The 23,095-nt window shown below is 35.4% G+C and overlaps 1 protein-coding gene across 3 annotated transcripts in view; it reads left to right on the forward strand.

Annotated features, from left to right (window-relative positions):
• The window catches only part of LOC149788507 (uncharacterized), a 101,304-nt gene extending 87,370 nt beyond the window's left edge, over window positions 1–13,934 (forward strand). For 2 of the 3 annotated variants that reach the window (XM_089975723.1, XM_089975724.1), the window contains 5 exons: window positions 6,240–6,406; window positions 6,751–6,798; window positions 7,244–7,385; window positions 11,932–12,111; window positions 12,681–13,934. In XM_089975723.1, the coding sequence (XP_089831849.1) occupies window positions 6,240–6,406; window positions 6,751–6,798; window positions 7,244–7,385; window positions 11,932–12,111; window positions 12,681–13,693 (1,550 nt within the window). In that variant the 3' untranslated portion in view covers window positions 13,694–13,934. The remainder of the gene's footprint in view (window positions 1–6,239; window positions 6,407–6,750; window positions 6,799–7,243; window positions 7,386–11,931; window positions 12,112–12,680) is intronic. The other variant, XM_089975725.1, reaches the window with a different exon arrangement.
• The last annotated feature ends 9,161 nt before the right edge of the window (window positions 13,935–23,095 follow it).

A 23,095-nucleotide genomic window follows, 5' to 3' on the forward strand; every position in this document is an offset into this window, starting at 1 on the left:
GGCATTTGAAAAGTTCTGAATATTCTTTAATCATTTTTTGGTTTCTTGAATCTGTCAGCCATTTAATGTCAATAGGAAGATCAAAACGTTTTGGAAAATTGTCTACAGTTGTACGTGCAGCATCCAGATACCCAAAGACACATGATTGTGACATAACAAAGATAAATGACAGTGACGTAAAGGACATAACGGTCGCTACTAAGTAAAGATTTATACTGTAAATTCGGGTCGCTCTTAAGGTGATCTCCGAGTGCTGTCAGGCCGACATTTAACGGAATAAATGGCTGGTCATATTCTACAACGTTAAAGATGGTCAAGAATCCGTGGAAAATGACAAACATTCACCACGACCGTCGGCTGCCGTGATGGAGATACCCGATGCACTGTTGAATATATTTCTATTATCACTGGTATATATTTCTATTATCACTTGTATATATTTATATTATCACTTGTATATATTTATATTATCACGGGTATATATTTCTAATGTTCACTAATAAAGAACTTTGCTAAAATCCTCTTAACAAGATGAAATGATGAAAACAGAGTGTTGATACGTACTACAAATGCGCATGGTTCAAATGAAAGGAACTTAAAATTAGCAAAAACAAATTTTTGAATTGAGCCAGTCAGTCACCAGTAATATTAGAAAAAACTAAAGCATCCCTACTCTTTTCGGGGTAGACTGAAAGAGTATTTAAAATTACTTAAATTTTGTTTTAATGCTAAGAAATATCGGTGAAATGTTCAAACTTTACAATTCACTATTGTACATCACTGGCTTTTTGTCTTTCTCAGGCCGATCTCATTCTATTCCTGCATCCGACACATGTATCCGATTGTTTTTCTTTGATTGCATGAACACTTCGTGCTCCAAGAGTTTTGTAATAAGTGGTATTTAAAGTACATAAAGACACGTGGCTTTTAGTCAGTAAAAAGAGTTTCAGGTCATAATTGTCCAGGTACCATCCTTTGTTCATAGGTAATATGACATCTGGTTTTTGAATGCTGATTGATTACAAATAAGCATACCTGATATGTTGTCCAAAGTTCTCAAATGGAATGCCTTTAACAGTTTAAATTTTAATAAATAATTATCATCTACTCCAGCAACAAATATTATAGTTTTACAGCGACAGAATATTCATAATTAACTGTGCTGACAGGAACATTGGGTTAAACATTGTCAGGCAGGCCAATAACACGTTTCCAGTTCAGTGGAAAATGAATAGTGACTCTCCAAATATGACCCGGATTGGTCACTGCATGATTCTTGCCACTGTTTGTTTCGGAACAATGTCCATATGGACAGCTACATGTATCGGGCTAAAAACTTTTGTTGATGTAGATCCTAAAATCTCCAATACTTTGAATGCAAAATTATCTTCGCAGTCTCAAATTGTATAATGACATTTCACGCGTTCATTTTGCAGTCAGGCTATCCTGTTTTAGAGTACTGGCATAAGTTAAGCATATGCACACGACATTCAATTAGCTTGATATTTTATAGTTTTTATCCTCATGAAACCCTGCTTCTTTTCTGCAACGTAAATGAAAAACAAAATATAGAGGCCTTGGAAAACAAAATATAGAGGCCTTGCTTTCCTTAGAGTGCTTGCGTTATGCATAGACAGTGTATTTCTTTCGGTACTGCATCACTGGTTAATAAACACAAGATGCCTAGTAAAGACCCTTGCAATGCATCTGCTGTCTGATCATGCTCCTCTACGTCAACCTGACCTTGTGCAATTCTGACCTTTTTAATAGTCACTTCATTCGGAGGTACATCATACTTCATCTTCAGACTCGATCTTGAACAATGAAACATTACACAGCAACATTACCGTTCAATGTCGGTTCTACTTTCACACCCTAAGTGTAATCACAGTCTAATGACACACACACACATATATGTGTGTGTATATATATATATATATATATATATATATATATATATATATATATATATATATATCTGGCAATATCAGTTATTTTTCCATACTCTAAATATCACAGAGAATCCAAGTAAATAATATATGGCAATATCAAGTCTACCCGCAAACCCTCAGTATACTCAATATAATCAAACAGTTCACACCAACGATATCTGGAAATATTAGTTCTACTTCCACACTCGAAGTACGACCGCAATTTTATTACACATTAAACACCAGCAACATCTGGCAATAACAGTTCTACAACACACCGTATGCGTACTCACAATCTAATTGCGCAGTATACACGAACGGTATCTGGAAATCAGTTCTACTTCAACACGCTAAGCGTGGCCACAGATAAATTAAACATTAAACGCAAACGATATCTGGCAATATCAGTTCTACAACACTCGCGTACTATAAGCACGATATCTGGCAATATCAGTTCTACAACACTCGCGTACTATAAGCACGATATCTGGCAATATCAGTTCTACAACACTCGCGTACTATAAGCACGATATCTGGCAATATCAGTTCTACAACAATCGCGTACTATAAGCACAATATAGATATCTGGCTATATCAGTTTTAATTCCATGCCATAAGCGTGTTCACAATCGAATTACACAACATCTCAGTTCAATTTCCACACCTTAAGTATGTCACTCAAATTAAACATTAAACACCAACAATATTTGAGCATATCAGTCTTATTTCCACGCCCTAAACGTGACCACAATCTAATTAAAACTACACAGCATACTGGTTCAACCTCCACTCTCTAAGTATGACCGCGATCTATTTAAGAATTATACAGTAATGATATCTCGCAATATCATTTTAACTACACACCTTAAGTACGACCACAATCATGAAGAAGAAACAAAAAACTTTGAAACTGTCATGGCGAATTTCTAATTATCTTCACCTTGCCTCTATACTAGGTGGTTGGGGTGCTATGCCTACTGGCAGATTCTACAGTTCAGAGCCATCAGTTGACGCTGTGATTTTTTATTACTCAGCAGAAACTTGAATCGAAGCCCATCGCCACTACATCTATCAAAATGAGTTACTCATATATCACGCCATGCTAGAACAGCAATACAAATATCACAACGAATCATGGACCTATAACATGCTATACATGGTCTCCCTATGAAATTTGTGGATAGAAAATGCAGATACAGAAAATGAAAATAATGTTGCACGTTAGTTTTCAGTGTATTTATCTGCTCCGAAGTATCGTGAACGCTGAGACGTGTAAATACGGTGCATTTTGGACAGGTACTATGACAATAAGAAGAAATTGTCTCAATGCCGTAAAGGTTTTCTAATAAGAGCGTGTACTTAAGCTATTTATAAGCCTTTTTCTATCTGTGCCACTTTTGTGTTGAAATATTTGTTCCTTCAATAATTGTATTTTGTTTAAGAAGCACTGCATTTCCAAAGAAAGGTATTGTTGTTCTGAGAACTTTTCAGGTTAGAATGTTAAGAAAAAGAACAGATTGTCTGCTTACAAGAATATAAACAGCATCGAAGCAACAACAACAACAAGGAGAAAAAACACATACCAAACATATATCATCATCACACACTAAAGTAAGTTTGCATGTTATCTTCCAGCATCCTAGCATTACAATCAAGACAAAGCTTACACGTCATTTTCCAGCATATTATCCTAACATTACAATTAAGACAAAGCTTACACTTTATTTTCCAGCATCTTCACATTACCATTAAAACGAATCTTACAATTTATATTCCAGCACATCATCCTAACATTACAATTAAGACAAAGCGTACACTTTATTTTCCAGCATATCATCCTATCATTACAGTTAAGACAAAGCTTACACTTTTTTCCAGCACATCATCCTAGCAGTACAATTAAGACAAAGCTTACACTTTTTTCCAGCATATCATCCTAGCAGTACAATTAAGACAAAGCTTACACTTTTTTCCAGCATATCATCCTAGAATTACAATTGAGACAAAGCTTACACTTTTTTTCCAGCACATCATCCTAGCAGTACAATTAAGACAAAGCTTACACTTTTTTCCAGCATATCATCCTAGCAGTACAATTAAGACAAAGCTTACACTTTTTTTTTCCAGCACATCATCCTAGCAGTACAATTAAGACAAAGCTTACACTTTTTTCCAGCATATCATCCTAGCAGTACAATTAAGACAAAGCTTACACCTTTTTTCCAGCATATCATCCTAGAATTACAATTGAGACAAAGCTTACACTTTTTCCAGCACATCATCCTAGCAGTACAATTAAGACAACGCTTACACTTTTTTCCAGCACATCATCGTAGCAGTACAATTGAGACAAAGCTTACACTTTTTTCCAGCACATCATCCTAGCAGTACAATTAAGACAAAGCTTACACTTTTTTCCAGCACATCATCCTAGCAGTACAATTGAGACAAAGTTTACGCTTTTTTTCCACCACATCATCCTAGAATTACAATTGAGACAAAGCTTACACTTTTTTTCCAGCACATCATCCTAGAATTACAATTGAGACAAAGCTTACACTTTTTTTCCAGCACATCATGCTAGCAGTACAATTGAGACAAAGCTTACACTTTGTTTCCAGCACATCATCCTAGAATTACAATTGAGACAAAGCTTACACTTTTTTCCAGCACATCATTCTAGCAGTACAATTGAGACAAAGCTTACGCTTTTTTCCAGCACATCATCCTAGAATTACAATTGAGACAAAGCTTACACTTTTTTTCCAGCACATCACCCTAGAATTACAATTGAGACAAAGCTTACACTTTTTTCCAGCACATCATCCTAGCAGTACAATTGAGACAAAGCTTACACTTTGTTTCCAGCACATCATCCTAGAATTACGATTGAGACAAAGCTTACACTTTTTTCCAGCACATCATCCTAGCAGTACAATTGAGACAAAGCTTACACATTTTTTCCAGCATATCATCCTAGAATTACAATTGAGACAAAGCTTACACTTTTTTCCAGCACATCATCCTAGCAGTACAATTAAGACAACGCTTACACTTTTTTCCAGCACATCATCCTAGCAGTACAATTGAGACAAAGCTTACACTTTTTTCCAGCACATCATCCTAGCAGTACAATTAAGACAAAGCTTACACTTTTTTCCAGCACATCATCCTAGCAGTACAATTAAGACAAAGCTTACACTTTTTTTCCAACACATCATCCTAGCAGTACAATTAAGACAAAGCTTACACTTTTTTCCCAGCACATCATCCTAGAATTACAATTGAGACAAAGCTTACACTTATTCCAGCACATCATCCTAGCAGTACAATTAAGACAAAGCTTACACTTTTTTCCCAGCATATCATCCTAGAATTATAATTGAGACAAAGCTTACACTTTTTTCCCAGCACATCATCCTAGCAGTACAATTGAGACAAAGCTTACACTTATTCCAACATATCATCCTAGCAGTACAATTAAGACAAAGCTTACACTTTTTTCCAGCACATCATCCTAGCAGTACAATTAAGACAAAGCTTACACTTTTTTCCCAGCATATCATCCTAGAATTACAATTGAGACAAAGCTTACACTTTTTTCCCAGCACATCATCCTAGCAGTACAATTAAGACAAAGCTTACACTTTTTTCCAGCACATCATCCTAGCAGTACAATTAAGACAAAGCTTACACTTTTTCTCAGCACATCATCCTAGCAGTACAATTGAGACAAAGCGTACACTTTTTTCCAGCACATCATCCTAGCAGTACAATTAAGACAAAGCTTACATTTTTTTTTCCCAGCACATCATCTTTGCAGTACAATTAAGACAAAGCTTACACTTTTTTCCAGCACATCATCCTAGCAGTACAATTAAGACAAAGCTTACACTTTTTTTTCCAGCACATCATCCTAGCAGTACAATTGAGACAAAGCGTACACTTTTTTCCAGCACATCGTCCTAGCAGTACAATTAAAACAAAGCGTACACTTTTTTCCAGCACATCATGCTAGTAGTACAATTAAGACAAAGCTTACACTTTATTTTCTAGCATCCTAGCATTAGAGTTAAGACAAAGCTTACATTATATTTTCCAGCATATCACCCATACCATGCAATTAAGACGAAACTTACACGTCATTTTCCAGCATAACATCCTAACATTGTAATTAAGAAAAGGGTTACACTATATTTTCCAGCATCTTCACATTACCATTAAAACGAATCTTACAATTTATATTCCAGCAGATCATCCAAGAATTACAATTAAGACAACGCTTACACTTTACACTTTATTTTCCAGCATATCATCCTAACATTACAATTAAGACAACGCTTAAACGGGCGAATGGTACCCATCATCTTTTCTCCTTTCAACCCGAGATTACCGTTCCAGAAATTAACAAGTTCTGCCTGGAACTATTCAACAGTTCTGGCATTCTCTTGACTAAACGCATATGCACCAACAAGGTAAATAGTACATTCTCTTTATGTCTCTGTGTGATTGTTTCTCATTTCCAGCTTCATCCAGCATTGACAAACGTAATGTACAGAAATAACAATTACTAGTGACACATCAGCTGATTAGTTGATTGATTAATTGATTGTCTTAGTTGAGATGTTCATGCTTAATAAGTTTCTATTTTGAAGTTAGCACGAAGTATGTGAAATATACAAAATCGTGTAGTAAAATATCCAAATAATGCCAGATAGGACTTATTTTATATATCTTAGCAAAGCTATTCAGGAAGTGTCGGGTGTAGGTATTATCACTTTCTGAACTCGTTTTAGGGTTATTATTTTTTTTCTTTCAGAATTTCACATGGTTCCAGCACCTTGAAAATGGACGATACATCGTAGCGGTAAACTGTGACTATTATTCACTAATACTTCTCGTGGCCAGTAGTAAAACAACATTGGCTAAACAGACAGTTTACCTGCAAATAATACCGATTGCAATATAGTCAAGGAATATAAGTTCTACTTAAAACAATTAGACCCACATTTCGGATAATGTAATTCTAAATGTCTTCTCTGTTACCATTAAAAAAATCTCCTTTTTCTTCAAATAATTGATCGAAGATAATATCACTTTACGGTCAGTGACAAGAACCTATATAATTTGTCATGAATTTAGCCAGACACAAATAAATCGAGTATCCATTTGATTTAATTGAACCGTGTGCGAGACCCTTCTCCAAGTTCATGGAGCCTGTGTGTACCTCCTGGTATAGAGAATTTCTGGAATGGTATGGATCAACCAGCGCGTGCACAATACGTGCTAATGATTTATAATATAATTTTCAGATTACCCCATCTGATCCTCACCGTGAGAATAAGAGTAGTTGTATTTGTTATACGGGCCCCGCATGGAACAGACTGTGCACGCACTGCAGATCGGTCTCAGTTGCCTTTACGATATCCAAAGAAGATTTAGTAAACTCAGCAGGTAAAAACCTTTAACTACAATCTTACTGTCTGTTTGTATGTACAACACGCGGAAGATGCCATACCCATGTGCCCACACATAACGATGTCAAAGAACGACCATGATAAACGTTTGAACTGCTCAACTTTACGATATTAAAGAATGACCATGACAAGCGCTGGAGATAGATATTCATGTTATTGTTAATTATGTTTGAAGCGAAGGAAACTAGCATTTGGCTTAGCATGGCACTGATCTTTTAACAATTGCTTGATGATGATAATATTTCGAAACTGTTAATATGTTTATACTGTTATGCGCTTAAAATTAACTTTGAAAAAGTAACGAAAAGGAAATGGAAAAATTATGCCAGTGTACTTATGTATATAGTGTCTGTCTGTCTGTCTGTATGTATGTATGTATGTATGTTATCATGTAGGATATCTTTATTAAGAGTTCTATCTATAATTGAGGGTAGGAGTTGGGACTACACATGTATTGTCATGTAGGGTAGCTATTAAGAGTTCTAGATATAAACTTGATTCTGACCTTAGAATTTTCTAGAAAACAATTTTGTTTACAGCTTAATGGAAATTTCCATCACGATCAAAAGGTTGTGGGGATCTACATAACATTGTTTACAGCTTAATGGAAATTTCCATCACGATCAAAAGGTTGTGGGGATCTACATAACATTGTTTACAGCTTAATGGAAATTTACATTACGATCAAAAAGCTGTGGGGATCTACATAACATTGTTTACAACTTAAGATGTTCTGGAAATAATTTTTTGAACTCATCCTAGTTTTCAAATTGTTTCTTTGGTTTTTATATTAAGGTGAGATTATATTAGAAATACTAATTATTATCTTAACATCCGAAGTGGACATAGTCTTATTGTTGTGTTCCTTCTTTTTTCGTTTTTTTTTATTCGGATGATTTATTTAAATTATTCATTCGAGTTAAAATGTTCTCTCTGATTAAACCACTATTTCGGAATTATTGTGAATTATTCAATGATATTTTGGATTATATCATTGTGATACATCGAGATTGTTGGCAAATTAGGACATTAAAGGTTACTGGCATATCATCACATACCATATGGAAATTTATTCGTCACACCACTGGACTTGTGATAGAAAGTTTAAGAATATTTAGAATTTAATGCACACTACTGAAAGTTCTTTTAAGTTCTCACTTGTCATTGCAAGGAAATAAATTATTTGGTGAATTTTACAAAACGTCTCGGTTTATGTTCTGTTTTGCTACTTAGTTGTAAGTCCAGGATTTTCTCCGGTCGTACAGTGTCATTAAAATGCATTACTATAAGGTTTATGGATTGAGTTCACTTAAGAAAACCTCCGTCTCAAAGTGAGTAGAAATACCCCGGTCGAGGTCCACCCTTCCGGAGATAAGCATATGGCAACCAAACCAAAATTACTATTTATAAAAACAAATATACATATAACTTATATCTTAAAAGGTTTATAAAAGATGCCAGACACCATATATATATATATATATATATATATATATATATATATATATATATATATATATATATATAATACCAGTTGCATGTATGCATTAATCCGGTGTATGTCTCCTATAGATAATCGGATCAACAGCACCTCATCTCTGATATTTGTTCTATCTACGGGATGCCACTCTCCAGTAATGGATTTGATGGTCTATAGCAGGGGTCTCAACCACGTGACCTGCGTGTCGCATGCGGCTGGACATGCTGTATTATGTCCCACCCCCCAACAAAAATATTTTTTAAAAAAAAGCGTCACAAGGTGTCATGAGACATATCAAGGTGATGCGGCCCTTGAGCCATCGAAAAATGGCCTCATGCGGTCATCATTTTAGTTTGAGACCCCTAGTCTTTAGTGTTTTCGTGGAGTTTTAATTCCAGTATCTCGCCATGTATACAGAACGTGCTGATTTATGTTATAATTTGAAGTCATGTGGAATATTCTGTTCAGAAACGGGTGGCTGCAGGACAGGTTGGGCTGCTTTATCTGCCATTTAATTGCCTTTACTATCAATTGGACTAGGCAACAGTCAACAGTAAGAGATACGTTTTCCATATTTATGTATGATCTACATTCATGATATTTTCACGAGACAGGCGCTGATCTTTAGATATTGATCGTTGCATAGCTTTTCCATAACCCACGGAAATGGTGTTATTGGTCTTTTCATAGCCTTTCCCATAACCCAAGGAAATAGTGATGTTGATCTTAGCAAAACCTTTCCCTTAACCCAAGGAAATAGTGATATTGATCTTTGCATAGCCGTTCCCATAACCCAAGGCAATAGTGCTATTGATCTTTGCATAGCCTTTTTCATAACCCACGGAAATGGTGTTATTGATCTTTTCATAACCTTTCCCCATTTCCCAAGGAAATAGTGATGTTGATCTTAGCAAAACCTTTAACCTTAACCAAAGGAAATAATGATATTGGTCTTTGCATAACCTTTCCCATAACCAAAGCAAATAGTGATATTGATCTTTGCATAGCCTTTTCCATAACCCACGGAAATTGTGTTATTGATCTTTGCATAACCTTTCCCCATATCCCATGGAAATAGTGATGTTGATCTTAGCAAAACCTTTCCCTTAAACCAAGGAAATAGTGATATTGGTCATTACATAACATTTCCAATAACCCAAGGAAATGGTGATATTGATCTTTGCATAACCTTTCCAATAACCCAAGGAAATAGTGATATTGATCTTTGCATAATCTTTCCAATAACCCAAGGAAATAGTGATATTGGTCTTTGCATAACATTTCCAATAACCCAAGGAAAAGTGATATTGATCTTTGCTTAGCTTTTTCCATAACCCACGGAAATGGTGTTATTGATTCTTGCATAACCTTCCCCCATATCCCAAGGAAATAGTGATTTGTACAATTTGCTAAGCTGCAGCTGATGCAAATTTCAATTTGCTGAAACTGATATGGTTGTTTATCGTTACTAAAAATAGATCGGTGATTCCTGTTGTAATGAACAGATGTGCAATATAAATCATATCCATCGTGGCCATTTTACTCTACGTGCAACATGACAGATCTACATATACCATGACATCGTGGCCATTTTACTCTACGTGCAACATGACAGATCTACATATACCATGACTTTGCAGTATTAAGGCAGTTAATATCTAGCCACAAAAATCTGAAATTTTCTTATTTTTTGGCGAAATCTCTATGAAACTACCATAGAGTATACTAGAATAAAATCTGCACAAATGCCAAATCGTCACTCAGTTTTGGTTTCAATGCTGTACGGTACAACATCACAAGTGGGCTATTTAGCGCTGAGACAACTGCAGTATAGTGCTATGCCCCAGGATACACCACGGTAACTGGCCCAGACTGGTCAGATGGTAACCGCTAGAAACCACCTTGTCTACCCCACACTCTCATTGGTGAAAGGAGTCAGCATAAAAAGCAATTGCGAAAACCTAGATGTAAATTGCAAACTGACTGGCTAATGAGACTGAAGTCTTCACTGCATTCTCATATAGAATTATCACACAAGGGCTGTCAGTTGGCAAACGTTATATTGACCGAAGGTCATTTACCTGACCGATCCGTTGGAGGGTAATAGGATTGAGCTGATATCAACCCAACCCTCAGTTCTTGTGTGTAATGATAGGTTTAGTCCGTGCTATCGTACGTGTAATCCACATAACATCGTGCGTGTAGTCCACATCGGATCGTGCGTATAGTCCACACTGCATCGTACATGTACCGCACATGCCCGCTGAGTGTATTGCACGTCATCGTTCTTGTACTGTACATTTCTTCATTCGTGTACTGTAATGCCAGCCTGCTTGTACTGCACATGTCATCGTGAGTGTACTGCAGATACCATTATGTATATGCTGTTCATGCCACCGTCTTTCTGCTGCACATGCCACCGTGCTTTTACTGCACATACCATTATGTCTGTGCTGCACATGCCAGCGTACTTTTACTGTACATGCCACCGTGCATGTACTGCACGTCACCGTGTATGTACTGCATATGCCATATTGGGTGTAATGCATTGCCATCGTGCGTGTACTGCAAATGATATCGTGCGTGTACGACCCATTTGTTTAAGTCTTAAGAACTAAATGAAACACATCTTGAAGATACGTTCCGACCACTTGAATGCCATGATCGTAGAGTGAATATGTCAAAAGCTGTAACCTCTCTAGTGGTTAAAGCACAAGATAGATGAATTCAATTCTTCCATTTTTATGAAATTGTGTTTTATTAGAGCGTCATCACAAACCGAATGGTCATACTCATGTTAATAGAAAGAAGTATTTCTGCCAAGATGTATTTGAACACTTGCTACGCTTTCAATCGCCATTAAAGTAAAAGAAAGAAGTACTCTTTGAGTTCGGTGTTGATCGGCTCTTTCGTTACTTTATTGTAAAATTTAAAAAATGTAAACGTTACACAGAAAACGAGAAAACTAAAAAAAAATGAACGTGTTTAAAGTTCACAAAAGAGAAGAATACTTACTTTGAAAATTTGAAATCCAATTTTTCAGATACAATATTTCTAAACAGTGCTAACAGTGACGCAGATAAATCTCCTTTCAAGCATATTGGCATTCCAGTTATTGGCTCCTTTGTTGCGGTAACTCTGTTGCTGGTCGTCTGCACGGTTTCCCGGCGGGGTTACTTTGAAAAACGTCTGCGCATCCCTATTCGCTTTGGAGAACCAGCCGGTAAGACACGCATGCTCATTAGCCTCCGCTGACAATCATGGCCTCCATATCGATGAAAAGGCCAGATTACAGGAGGGGAATCATATATTGCAGGAGAGGCAGAAAGTTAAGCAAATGCATAAGTATAGTTACATATTTTTGAGGATTTTGATCCTTGATTTTTAAAAAATTAAATCTCTTCGGTCCAAGACAATTGATAAGTGAACTGTAAGCCTACCCTCTTCAACCGGTTGTATCATATTTCATTGCATGGAACTTGAATATAATTGTTCTCGGTTTGTTTGCTTGGTTGGTTGGTATTCGCTTGGGGATTTTACTCTAGAGAATCAGTTGGTAAAGATTCATTTTAAGCATTTGATCCAGTTTTAAAATAGAATAAATAAATAACCAAAATACCTTTCTAAACATTCGGTCAAAATATTATTCTGGTTAACTCATCTTTTCACAGTATAAAATCAATATTTGGGACTGTTGAAGATCAAACGTGTAATATTTTCCAAGTCCTCTAAATATGTGAATTTATTGGATATGTTTCCGAAATTGTACAGGGTAATCATTTATATTTGCAGATACACACAAGGGCCAGGTTTGCAAAGGTACGTTGTATCTGTTATATGCACTTGACCATCATAAACATGCATTGGCAATGGAGGCACTTGCCTCGTATCTGCGTGAGGAATATGGTATGGACTTGTTGACCATCCCCGTGTCTTCAACAGCTCTTGAGAAGATGGAGCAGAAGTGGACGAAGCGTGGACAAGATGCATTCATAAAGGAGGCAGTGGAACATTCGAATTATATCATAATCGTTCATTCTAAGCTAGCACACCATTTGTATTCATGTTGCAAGTATGGACAATATGGTGTTGAAGGAAAGCTATCTTTAGCAAATGAATACTTCATCAACAGTTTGAATTATCTTTTCAAAGCCGATGAATCTGTTTCTAAGAGAGGAAAACATATTTATCACTGTGTTATGGATTACACAAGCAACGATTATATTATAAGAGAGATCCTATCTTCATCACCAATAAGATTAATGCAAGATATCAGATTGCTGGACAAGTACTTGACAGAATCAGATAGAAGCGAAGGCGTGTCATTTACATTGTGTTGCAAAAGGACAAAGAGCAGTGCAGAGACAACACTTGGCACAGTTATACAAGATGCTTCGGACTTTGAAAAAGCTAATCCAACATGGTTTGGTCAGAATTTTATTTTGCATGAAAGAGAGACTCACCTTGACTCAGGATTTGTGACATCCTCTTCGGATGGAGATTCTTGTATAGGAATTCTTCTTGGTTCAGAAAAATATATGGAAACATTTGCAAATTCTTTAGACGCCGATCTTTGCACAACTCATAAAGGCAGCAAAGGATGGCCACTTTCATATAACAAAACTCGCCCAACTGCTGTAGATAGATACAGCTTCGTTCCACCAGACGAAGACTTAAAGGAGACAACAGAAAGTCTTTTGAATACAGAAATAGAAATGCTTAATACGAGATATTTCGACATGCTCATCAAGTTACAACAGTCAGACAGTGTTGACTGTATTACTCTTGACAGCCAAGCATGCTAGTTCTTTTGAATTTATTTTCGACTTAAAAGCACTTTTTCAATCTGTATCAAATCACATTTACATTTGTAATCATACATCTTGCTTTTTCAATTGTTGAGAAAAATGTCATGCCACATCATTGGTGATACAAAGACTATAATGGACAAAATATATTTATCACAGCCTCACTTGGCCTGGAGATGGTACTGCTTTAAGCATTAATTTGAGACCGAGTTTCCACTCTTAGCCCGTTAAAAATAAATCCATTGAATTTGAAAGTCATTTGTACTACCCTTCAGTTAGAGTATTATCCACAATACAAATAAACTGTACGGTAAATTGGGTATATCCTTCCAGTTTTTCTGAAATAATACTTTACTAAATTAAAATGATAACTAAAATCTTGATAGCAAGACAGCTCAGTTATTTTGAGCTCAAAAAAATAAATGTCACTTTCATTTCTAAGCACGATAACCTACACAACAGAATTTCCACTGCTATGTAGTATTTGACTACACTCCCGGCAGTTTGTCAAAAAACCACCCCTATCTATTTTGAAAGCGTAAAAAAAGGATAAAAAAGCACATAAAATGTGGTATTTTAAATCGTCAATTTATATTTTTTATGGCTCCAAACATTGTCATCAAAGTTTGTGTTTCAAACCAAATGGAAACTGTCCAGATAGACAACCAGACAGACTTCCCAGTGTCCTTTTCTGTTTTCTTAAAACAGTCTTTCAGTATTAAAAAAAAGTCGTCACCTGCATCTAATTTTAACATTTCTTTTAAAAAAAATATATACTGTAACTCCCAAGTTACGGAAATTACCTGAATTTATTAAAAACTTATCAAAGATGGCAAACTACAATACGTCTGTTGTCTGGAGAGAAAAATAAAATAGATTCGACCATGCAAATATGGCAACCATGCTAGTAAAGAAACTTCCATTAGGTTTGAAACGTGAACAACATTATAGTGTTAGAGACCCCCTGGAGACAATCAGGTTAGAAACTATAAATGGATGAATGAAATAAGAAAGTATTTTGGATTTTTAAAGAATACATTTGATGCGTTCAGAATTTTAAATTGGTTAAGGGTAACCACTGCTAGCGGATATGTGATTACTATAATGTAGTAGAACTAGAAAAGAAAGATGAGAGCAAACTCAATGCATAAAGTCGAGTTTGTTTGACTTGATTTATGGAACAGCTACTCTGGTTTCAAGGTGTAAGAGAGGCACGATTCATGTCAAAATGAGGCCTACACAAAAATGGTATTATAACAAGCCAAGCTATGTCAAACCCTGGCGCGAATCCCGCTAGAAGTCATAAGGTTTCTCTGCTTTTATAACATCAGTTATCCTAGAGGTACACAAACGTCACACTTATGTGGTCATGAATCAAAACTGATTACTCCCTAAAAACTAACCAACAATCCGATCAATGATTTTCAAACATGATTAAGATAACACTCAGGATCAATGATTTCCAAACATGATTAAGATAACACTCAGGATCAATGATTTCCAAAACATGATTAAGATAACACTCAGGATCAATGATTTCCAAACATGATTAAGATAACACTCAGGATCAATGATTCCAAAACATGATTAAGATAACACTCAGAATCAATGATTTCCAAACATGATTAAGATAACACTCAGGATCAATGATTTCCAAACATGATTAAGATAACTCTCAGGATCAATGATTTCCAAACATGATTAAGATAACACTCAAGATCAATTATTCCCAAACATGATTAAGATAACACTCAAGATCAATGGGCTTGTTTCTTGCTTCCCGTCCCTCACATCTAGATACAACCTTTTAAAACTCACTCATTGCTTAAACGTAAACTAAATGTTAACAATGAACACAAACTATGTAAGTTGAATCCAACATGAAACCATTCCGACTGGCCAGCTAGGGCCAAACTCTCAAACAACAACTTTCGGAATACGCTGCAGGAAAGACTTATCAACACAGGTCTCTAACAAGATAAACAACCGTAACACAGGACCATTCCTGTTTACCCGAAGGACTCTTGTCGGAAATTGCGTTTCTACCGGAATAACACGTCTCCCAAAAGACCTTAGCGCACCTGCGCGAAATATATTCGTCGACTCAGTCTTTGTCAGCCGATCCTATCTTCATGCAACTAACTCACTGCTAATTGACCAATGCTACAGCGACCGAAAACGGTTCGAAGAGAACCTACTCCCGAAAGCAGAATCCGAACACTATCACATAATCGATTCAATTAGTCCATGCTAAGCAGTATAACTAGCCAATGCTGCTAATTAATTGTCGTGTGCTATGAATTGTCCTTCAGAACTTGCAATAGACACCAATCTTTCAAAGCAGAGGATTCAAACTATGCATGCTGGAAACCATGTTGGACCATTACAAATGTCGAGATGGTAGCAAACAGTTTTCAAAATACACTATGAAACATTTTCCAACTGGCAAGTTGCTAGCAGGTCAAAGAAAATGTAACACAGGAACATTCCTGTTTACCCCGAGATCAGATAATGCGATCTTCAGTAAAATAACTCGTCTCTTATGGACCCCAGAAAGTAAACCATGACTTCAACGCCCAAACTGGCGTAACAAAAATGCTAGATTCGACACTACCGTCCTACAGCTATATCACCATTGGTACTAATTCTACAGGGACAGAAAACAGTCCACCAACATCCAAAAACTCACAACTGATTCCAACATCTTCCACACTCATTTAGATCTGCCTCTGTCACAGTACATACCAAACAAATATATCTAATATACCAAAAACCTGATTCCAAACAACTTCCAAAAAAATCTGACCTAACACTGTGCACGATCATTCTAAACAACTTATCCACAAGAGCAAAAAATAGACATCTGTCATCACATAAATAACCCAACTTAAAATCACGCTATGTATATAGACTATAGACACACATTAACCGGATTTTATCTGCGCAGCTTTTGTATCTCAACCCGTGGACACTTTCGTACACACAATTAATTACCAGTCTGTGGAAAAACCGTTACCCACCCATATAACTTATATCGCCGCTAATATGCGCTAGTGCGACTGCGCCCTTTCTCAAATCCAGGTTTTCGTCCTGCACGCCTTCCAATAAATGGCGTTTGTCAAGTCAATCTCCTATATATACCAGCGATAGAGGACTTTTACTCTCCAAAATTGGAGCAGTGTCTGGTCTCTTCCTTAAGTCACGTATACAGGCAATGCACCGGGAGCACGTTCATTTTTCCCCTTTCAAAATGAGCACTTTTGCCCAGAACAAGTCACAAGGGACTGAACATCATTATCCATTTCGGAGAGTTTTTTCTTTGCTTCGAGCCAATATATTTTATGGCGTCAGCATTCGCTCTTGAATCTAGTGGTAGTAATGTGCCCATTCCAGCGCTCTCTCCGCAATCACAACCCCAACCCCCAATAGTCTTTATAATAACCAGGCAATCCATACAAATCTCTGGAGTATTTTCTACCTATCGGTCGCATTATCAAATAATTATTACTGTACAATGAATTTTTGATACCATAAGTTATTCAAATCATGTACAAACAGATGTGGAAATTTTGTTATTATTATTAGTAGTAGTAGTAGTAGTAATTTTTATTAATATTGCCAAAGCTGTTATGGAATTTCAATAAATTCAGTATCAAGCTTATCAACTATTTCGATAGGACGTTGTCAAAGAGAGCTTGACTATCAATGGTGGCTGTTAATATGCAAGCCTAAACAGAGACTTTTTGTCAAAGATGCAGTTACGTAGATTAAATACAAATAAAGTCTCGGGTTTTCACATGACTACAAACGAGCAGGTTAATAAAAAACGTTCATGAAAAATAGAGCGTGGCGAACGCTGTTTTTGGTCAAATCTAGATTTATGCAATTTTAATTGAAATGGAGTGGAGGGGTGGGGAGTGCACGTGAAAAACAAGTTTTTTCCCTCACGGTTCTTCATTAGTTAATTAAAGATTGTACAGCCAGATTCATGAACCTGGTATGCAGAGGATTTCATGGCTAGATAATTCTGATCATTTTAGTTCATTCGAGCTTATTTGTTTAGGGAAATATCACTCATTTTTCTCTGCTTCGATGAACCAGGCTCCACGTAACTTGTGTCAGCCACAGTCTCACTAACCCGCATTCTGTCGAATTCCAGCGCCCTCCAAACCAAATAGTATTAACCATAATCAAATGAAACACTTTTCTTAAGAGAAAATAAATATATCTACTTTCGCACAATAAATGTCACGATACCACAATTAAACATTATGGGGCTCTCTATCATTATTATTTATATGACGCGTCTGTCTATACAGAGCGACAGAATAACATAATCAAATCAATTATAAATATCACAGAACTATTCCAATTAAATCCCAAATCGCTGTTACCAGCAATTTATTTCCTGTAATAAGCCAGTGGTTTTTTTTGTTTTTTTTTACCCTGTCCGCTAATGCAGCTAGAAGTCATAAGTTTCCTTTGATTCCATCTACTGTTGTAAACTGGAAATACCAACGCGTCCAAAATATAAATAATTATGCTGTAATTAATATATGAGCACAGAGCACACAACTTCACAACTGCCTGTCAACCGCACAACTGCATGGTTTCTCCTCATTATCTTTCCACAAAGTACCGCCAGTATTACACACCGTGAAACTATACAACTCAAACATTTAATACAGGGAACTATTTGTACTACCCCACCTTAGGACATTCAAATCATCATTTTAAGCCACATTTCGCCTGTAACTCTACACCATATTTACCACCATAACAACAATAAACAACACCTACTGACGACGGAAATGTCCCTTCTCGTTTATTCCATTGTATAATTACTAGTCTCCAATCAGAAACACTGCACCTGGAGTCACACAATCACTTTACACAATTAGATTTTAAGAAGGAATATATTGAGCGACAGGGACACTCACGCGGCTCTGACCTGAATTCACCATAAGGAAACCATGGCATCAAGTCTCACTAATACTTCACTCCGTGACGTTTGGTCCAACTAATTAGTTCATTGTTTGGACTGAAGACTAGATCACCAGTACCGACCTTCCATAATCAAACAAGTAACCATAAAAATCTAAGAAATCCTTAAAATGGAGAACTAGAAACAAATACACATACTCAAAATTTATTACAGTATTTACTAGAGACGGGATGTTGCGAGTGAAAACTTGTATTAATTTTGGAATAGAGGTTATAGACAAACTTGGCTTTGGGAAAAGTATTTGGGAACAACATAACTGAAATCCGAAATATGATATTTTGAGGTAAAGTACATTCTCGAAACCAGGTAAATGTAAATGTATGTGTGTGTGTGTATGTGTCTGTGTGTATATATATATATATATATATATATATATATATATATATATATATATATATATATATATATATGTTTTAAAGTGCATACATGGACTGAGCAAAACGACTTGAGTTACAAAATTTTATCCGAGTCTCAGCGCTTAAAAAAGCATATGCAAGATTTTAAAATGTCTGAAAACTCGGGAAACGACTTTGGTAGCTGAATAAAAGATAAGATAAGAACTGCAAAGTCCATACATCTAAATTAAAATATTAAAATAAAGTAAAAGTATTTTAAAAGATAATATATATTAAATATAAATATACAGACAAATTTCCAGCAGTAAGAATAAAGTTGTTAAGACATTTGGGGCCCCGAGTGGACGAGTGGTCTAAAGCGCTCTCCGTTACGGATCACTGCCATCTCACCTCTGTCTGCGTGGGTCGGAGTCTCGGATTCAGCCAATGTGGGTATGTGAGAAAGCTTGCCAGTAGCTGCTCGAGGGTCGGTGGTTCTTTCTGGGGGTTTTCCTGGGTTCTTCCTCCACCATTAATACTGGCCGCCATGTATAAGCCTATCGTGTGCTGAAAAATGTCGTTAAATCCTACAACAACAACAACAACAACAACAAAATTAAGACATTTAAAGAGTAATTTGTTCTTTCTAGCTATACTATGAGAATTTAAATGAACGTCATACTTGCAGATTTCAAGACATAATTTATACTATTAGATATTCTTATCATCATTGAGAATACATTATAATGTATAAACATGTTAGAGGCAATCTTCCATCTTGGAAGGCTTTAACAGAAAACGAAGACATTTATTATAACCAGTAATAGTTTATTTTCATATGTTCACTAAAGCTTCTCCACAGATGAGCACAATGCATTTCTAAATTTACGTAGAACACACATCACTGTAATATCTCATCATATCCTCATCTGAGGAGATGGCAACTGAAAAATCATGCATACCAATTTTTGTATATTACCGGATATATATAAATGCACACACACACACACACTCACACACACACACACACACACACATATATATATATATATATATATATATATATATATATATATATATATATATATATATATATATATATATATATATATATATAATAATAATAATAATAATGAGGACTTTGTACAGCACCTAGTCTTTAGAAGCTCTAAGCACTCTGCGACATTAGACAACACCGATAAGATAAAAAAAACATAATGATATGATTTTTAAAAAAAAACACCATGAAATTAGAAAACATTAAAAACATGCTGAGAATATTTAAGGTAGGAAATATTATTAGGTCTTTAAGTTTGTTCTTGCAGTCGAAATAAGTGAGTTTTGAGAGCCCTCTTGAATGTGATCACTGTGTCTTTGTGTCTAAGTTCAGTGGGCAATTTATTCCACGTTGCTGGGCCCTGGTATGCAAAAGAACGCTGTCCATCTGACTATATATATATATATATATATATATATATATATATATATATATATATATATATATATATATATATATATATATATTCTCAAATGTGTATTACTCACATATCTTAATAATTTTATTACACCTGTGATAGAATGACTTATCTATGATATCTCATGGGCAAAACTAAACTCTACAGATCAATTTGTCAAATACTTCACGCTTGGCAGGGACAATAGCTGTCTGAAAATTGTGATGATTAATAGCTATTTGTCGAAGACTTCACGCTGGATAGGGACAATAGCTGTATGAAAATCGAGATAATTAATCAGGTTATCGACGTATTTAATAGTTTGCTTTCTAAATGGAAGTAAGCGATTGAAAACACCTAGAATGAAAAACGCTGGCAAATTTTATTTTTGTCCGAGTATGATTTATATGTAGCACGCCCCGTACTGAAAATGACAGCAATAGCACCAATCAAAATTTCCGGTTTAATTTATATTCTGCTTTAACATTAACATTTCTGTTGAGAACGACGAAATCCGTTTTCTTGCAATTGCAATAATAAAATAATAATAATAATAATAATAATAGCTAAATTATTTATAAGTACCAAGCAATAATGGAGGGCGTACAAAACTAAAAATGTCTGTAAAATTCTATTCATTTTTTAGTAACATGCCTTTTTACCGTACGAAAATACTCTGAACATCTATACGGGCAGATACAAATATGTGTACATTATAAAGTTCATTGTGTAGCAGAGGTCAGAGGTCCAGTACGTAAACTCAGAATATGTTCTAGTCACCACAAGGCAGGATTACTTACACAATTGTCGATGCTTTCTCGGCAAAACGGATACGAGTACTTGTATTTTTTTGTTGCGCCGCCATGAAGGCTTAACATGCATCTCGACATATACCATCTTAGTTTAGATTTCAAAAATTTTGTCACGTAGCAAGTAAGCTTTAACGGGATTAGATTATTTAAGAATTAACGATGGGCGTTAAGGCAAGAAACTGAATTTTGAGTGACAATATCATGTCTCGGTTATAAACATAACAATATTTTTATTTGGTTTAAATTATTTTATAAATAGCTAACTGAATTTTTACTGAAAAAATTTTTCGTGTGGACTTACTGTTTTGGCACGCACACTGGCAAACATGCCTGCCACTGATACAACATTTCGTCCACTTGAATATTTTTCAGTACAAATGAATAACTCGTGCAATTATTTTAAAGTTTACAAGGCAAGAGAGATGAAATTGAGAGTATTCCATCATAAAAATGGGTTCATGTCAGCCATTACTCAAATCTAATCACGGTAAAGATTATTTTGTCACCAACCTCAGCTTTTGACTGTATTAAAAATCCTATTATTATTATTATTATTATTATTATTATTATTATTAGTTGTAGTAGTAGTAGTTGTTGTTGTTGTTGTTGTTGTTGTTGTTGTAGTAGTATATCAAGAAAAATATTGGGATATAAAAATAAATCCATACATATTGATAATAACGCCGATTGTAGGCCAATGAAAAACAAGAACTTCGAATAAAATGGATAGCATACTGTCTGAAGCAAAACGTTAGTGTGAATGTCTTTAAGTATAATTCAATAAGTACTCAGTCTGGTAACTATATTTCAATAAGTACTCAGTCTGGTAAGTATAATTCAGTATGTAGTTAGTGATGGAACCATAACAGTATTCACGCTGGTAAGTATAATTCAATATGTACTCAGTCTGGTAAGTATAATTCAATACGTACTCAGTCTGGTAAGTATAATTCAGTACGTACTCAGTCTGGTAAGTATAATTCAATACGTACTCAGTCTGGTAAATATAATTCAATACGTACTCAGTCTGGTAAATATAATTCAGTACGTACTCAGTCTGGTAAATATAATTCAATACGTACTCAGTCTGGTAAGTATAATTCAATATGTACTCAGTCTGGTAAGTATAATTCAATATGTACTCAGTCTGGTAAGTATAATTCAATACGTACTCAGTCTGGTAAGTATAATTCAGTACGTACTCAGTCTGGTAAGTATAATTCAATACGTACTCAGTCTGGTAAATATAATTCAATACGTACTCAGTCTGGTAAGTATAATTCAATACGTACTCAGTCTGGTAAGTATAATTCAATATGTACTCAGTCTGGTAAGTATAATTCAATACGTACTCAGTCTGGTAAGTATAATTCAATATGTACTCAGTCTGGTAAGTATAATTCAATACGTACTCAGTCTGGTAAGTATAATTCAGTACGTACTCAGTCTGGTAAGTATAATTCAATACGTACTCAGTCTGGTAAATATAATTCAATACGTACTCAGTCTGGTAAGTATAATTCAATACGTACTCAGTCTGGTAAGTATAATTCCATATGTATTCAGAGCTGGAATAGAAATATTCAGTTTGGTAACTAAAATTCAATACGTACTCAGTATGTAAGTATATTTCAATACATACTCAGTCTGGTAAGTATAATTCAAAACGTACTCAGTGCTGCAGGAATAGAAGTATTGAGTCTGGTAAGTTTAATTCAGTACGTACTCAGTCTGGTAACTATAATTCAGTACGTACTCAGTGCTGGAGTAATAGAAGTATTGAGTCTGGTAAC

Source organism: Sinohyriopsis cumingii, chromosome 11 (genome assembly GCF_028554795.1).
Source record: "Sinohyriopsis cumingii isolate HCF-2022 chromosome 11, ASM2855479v2, whole genome shotgun sequence".
In the NCBI taxonomy this organism is placed as follows: Eukaryota; Metazoa; Mollusca; class Bivalvia; order Unionida; family Unionidae; genus Sinohyriopsis; species Sinohyriopsis cumingii.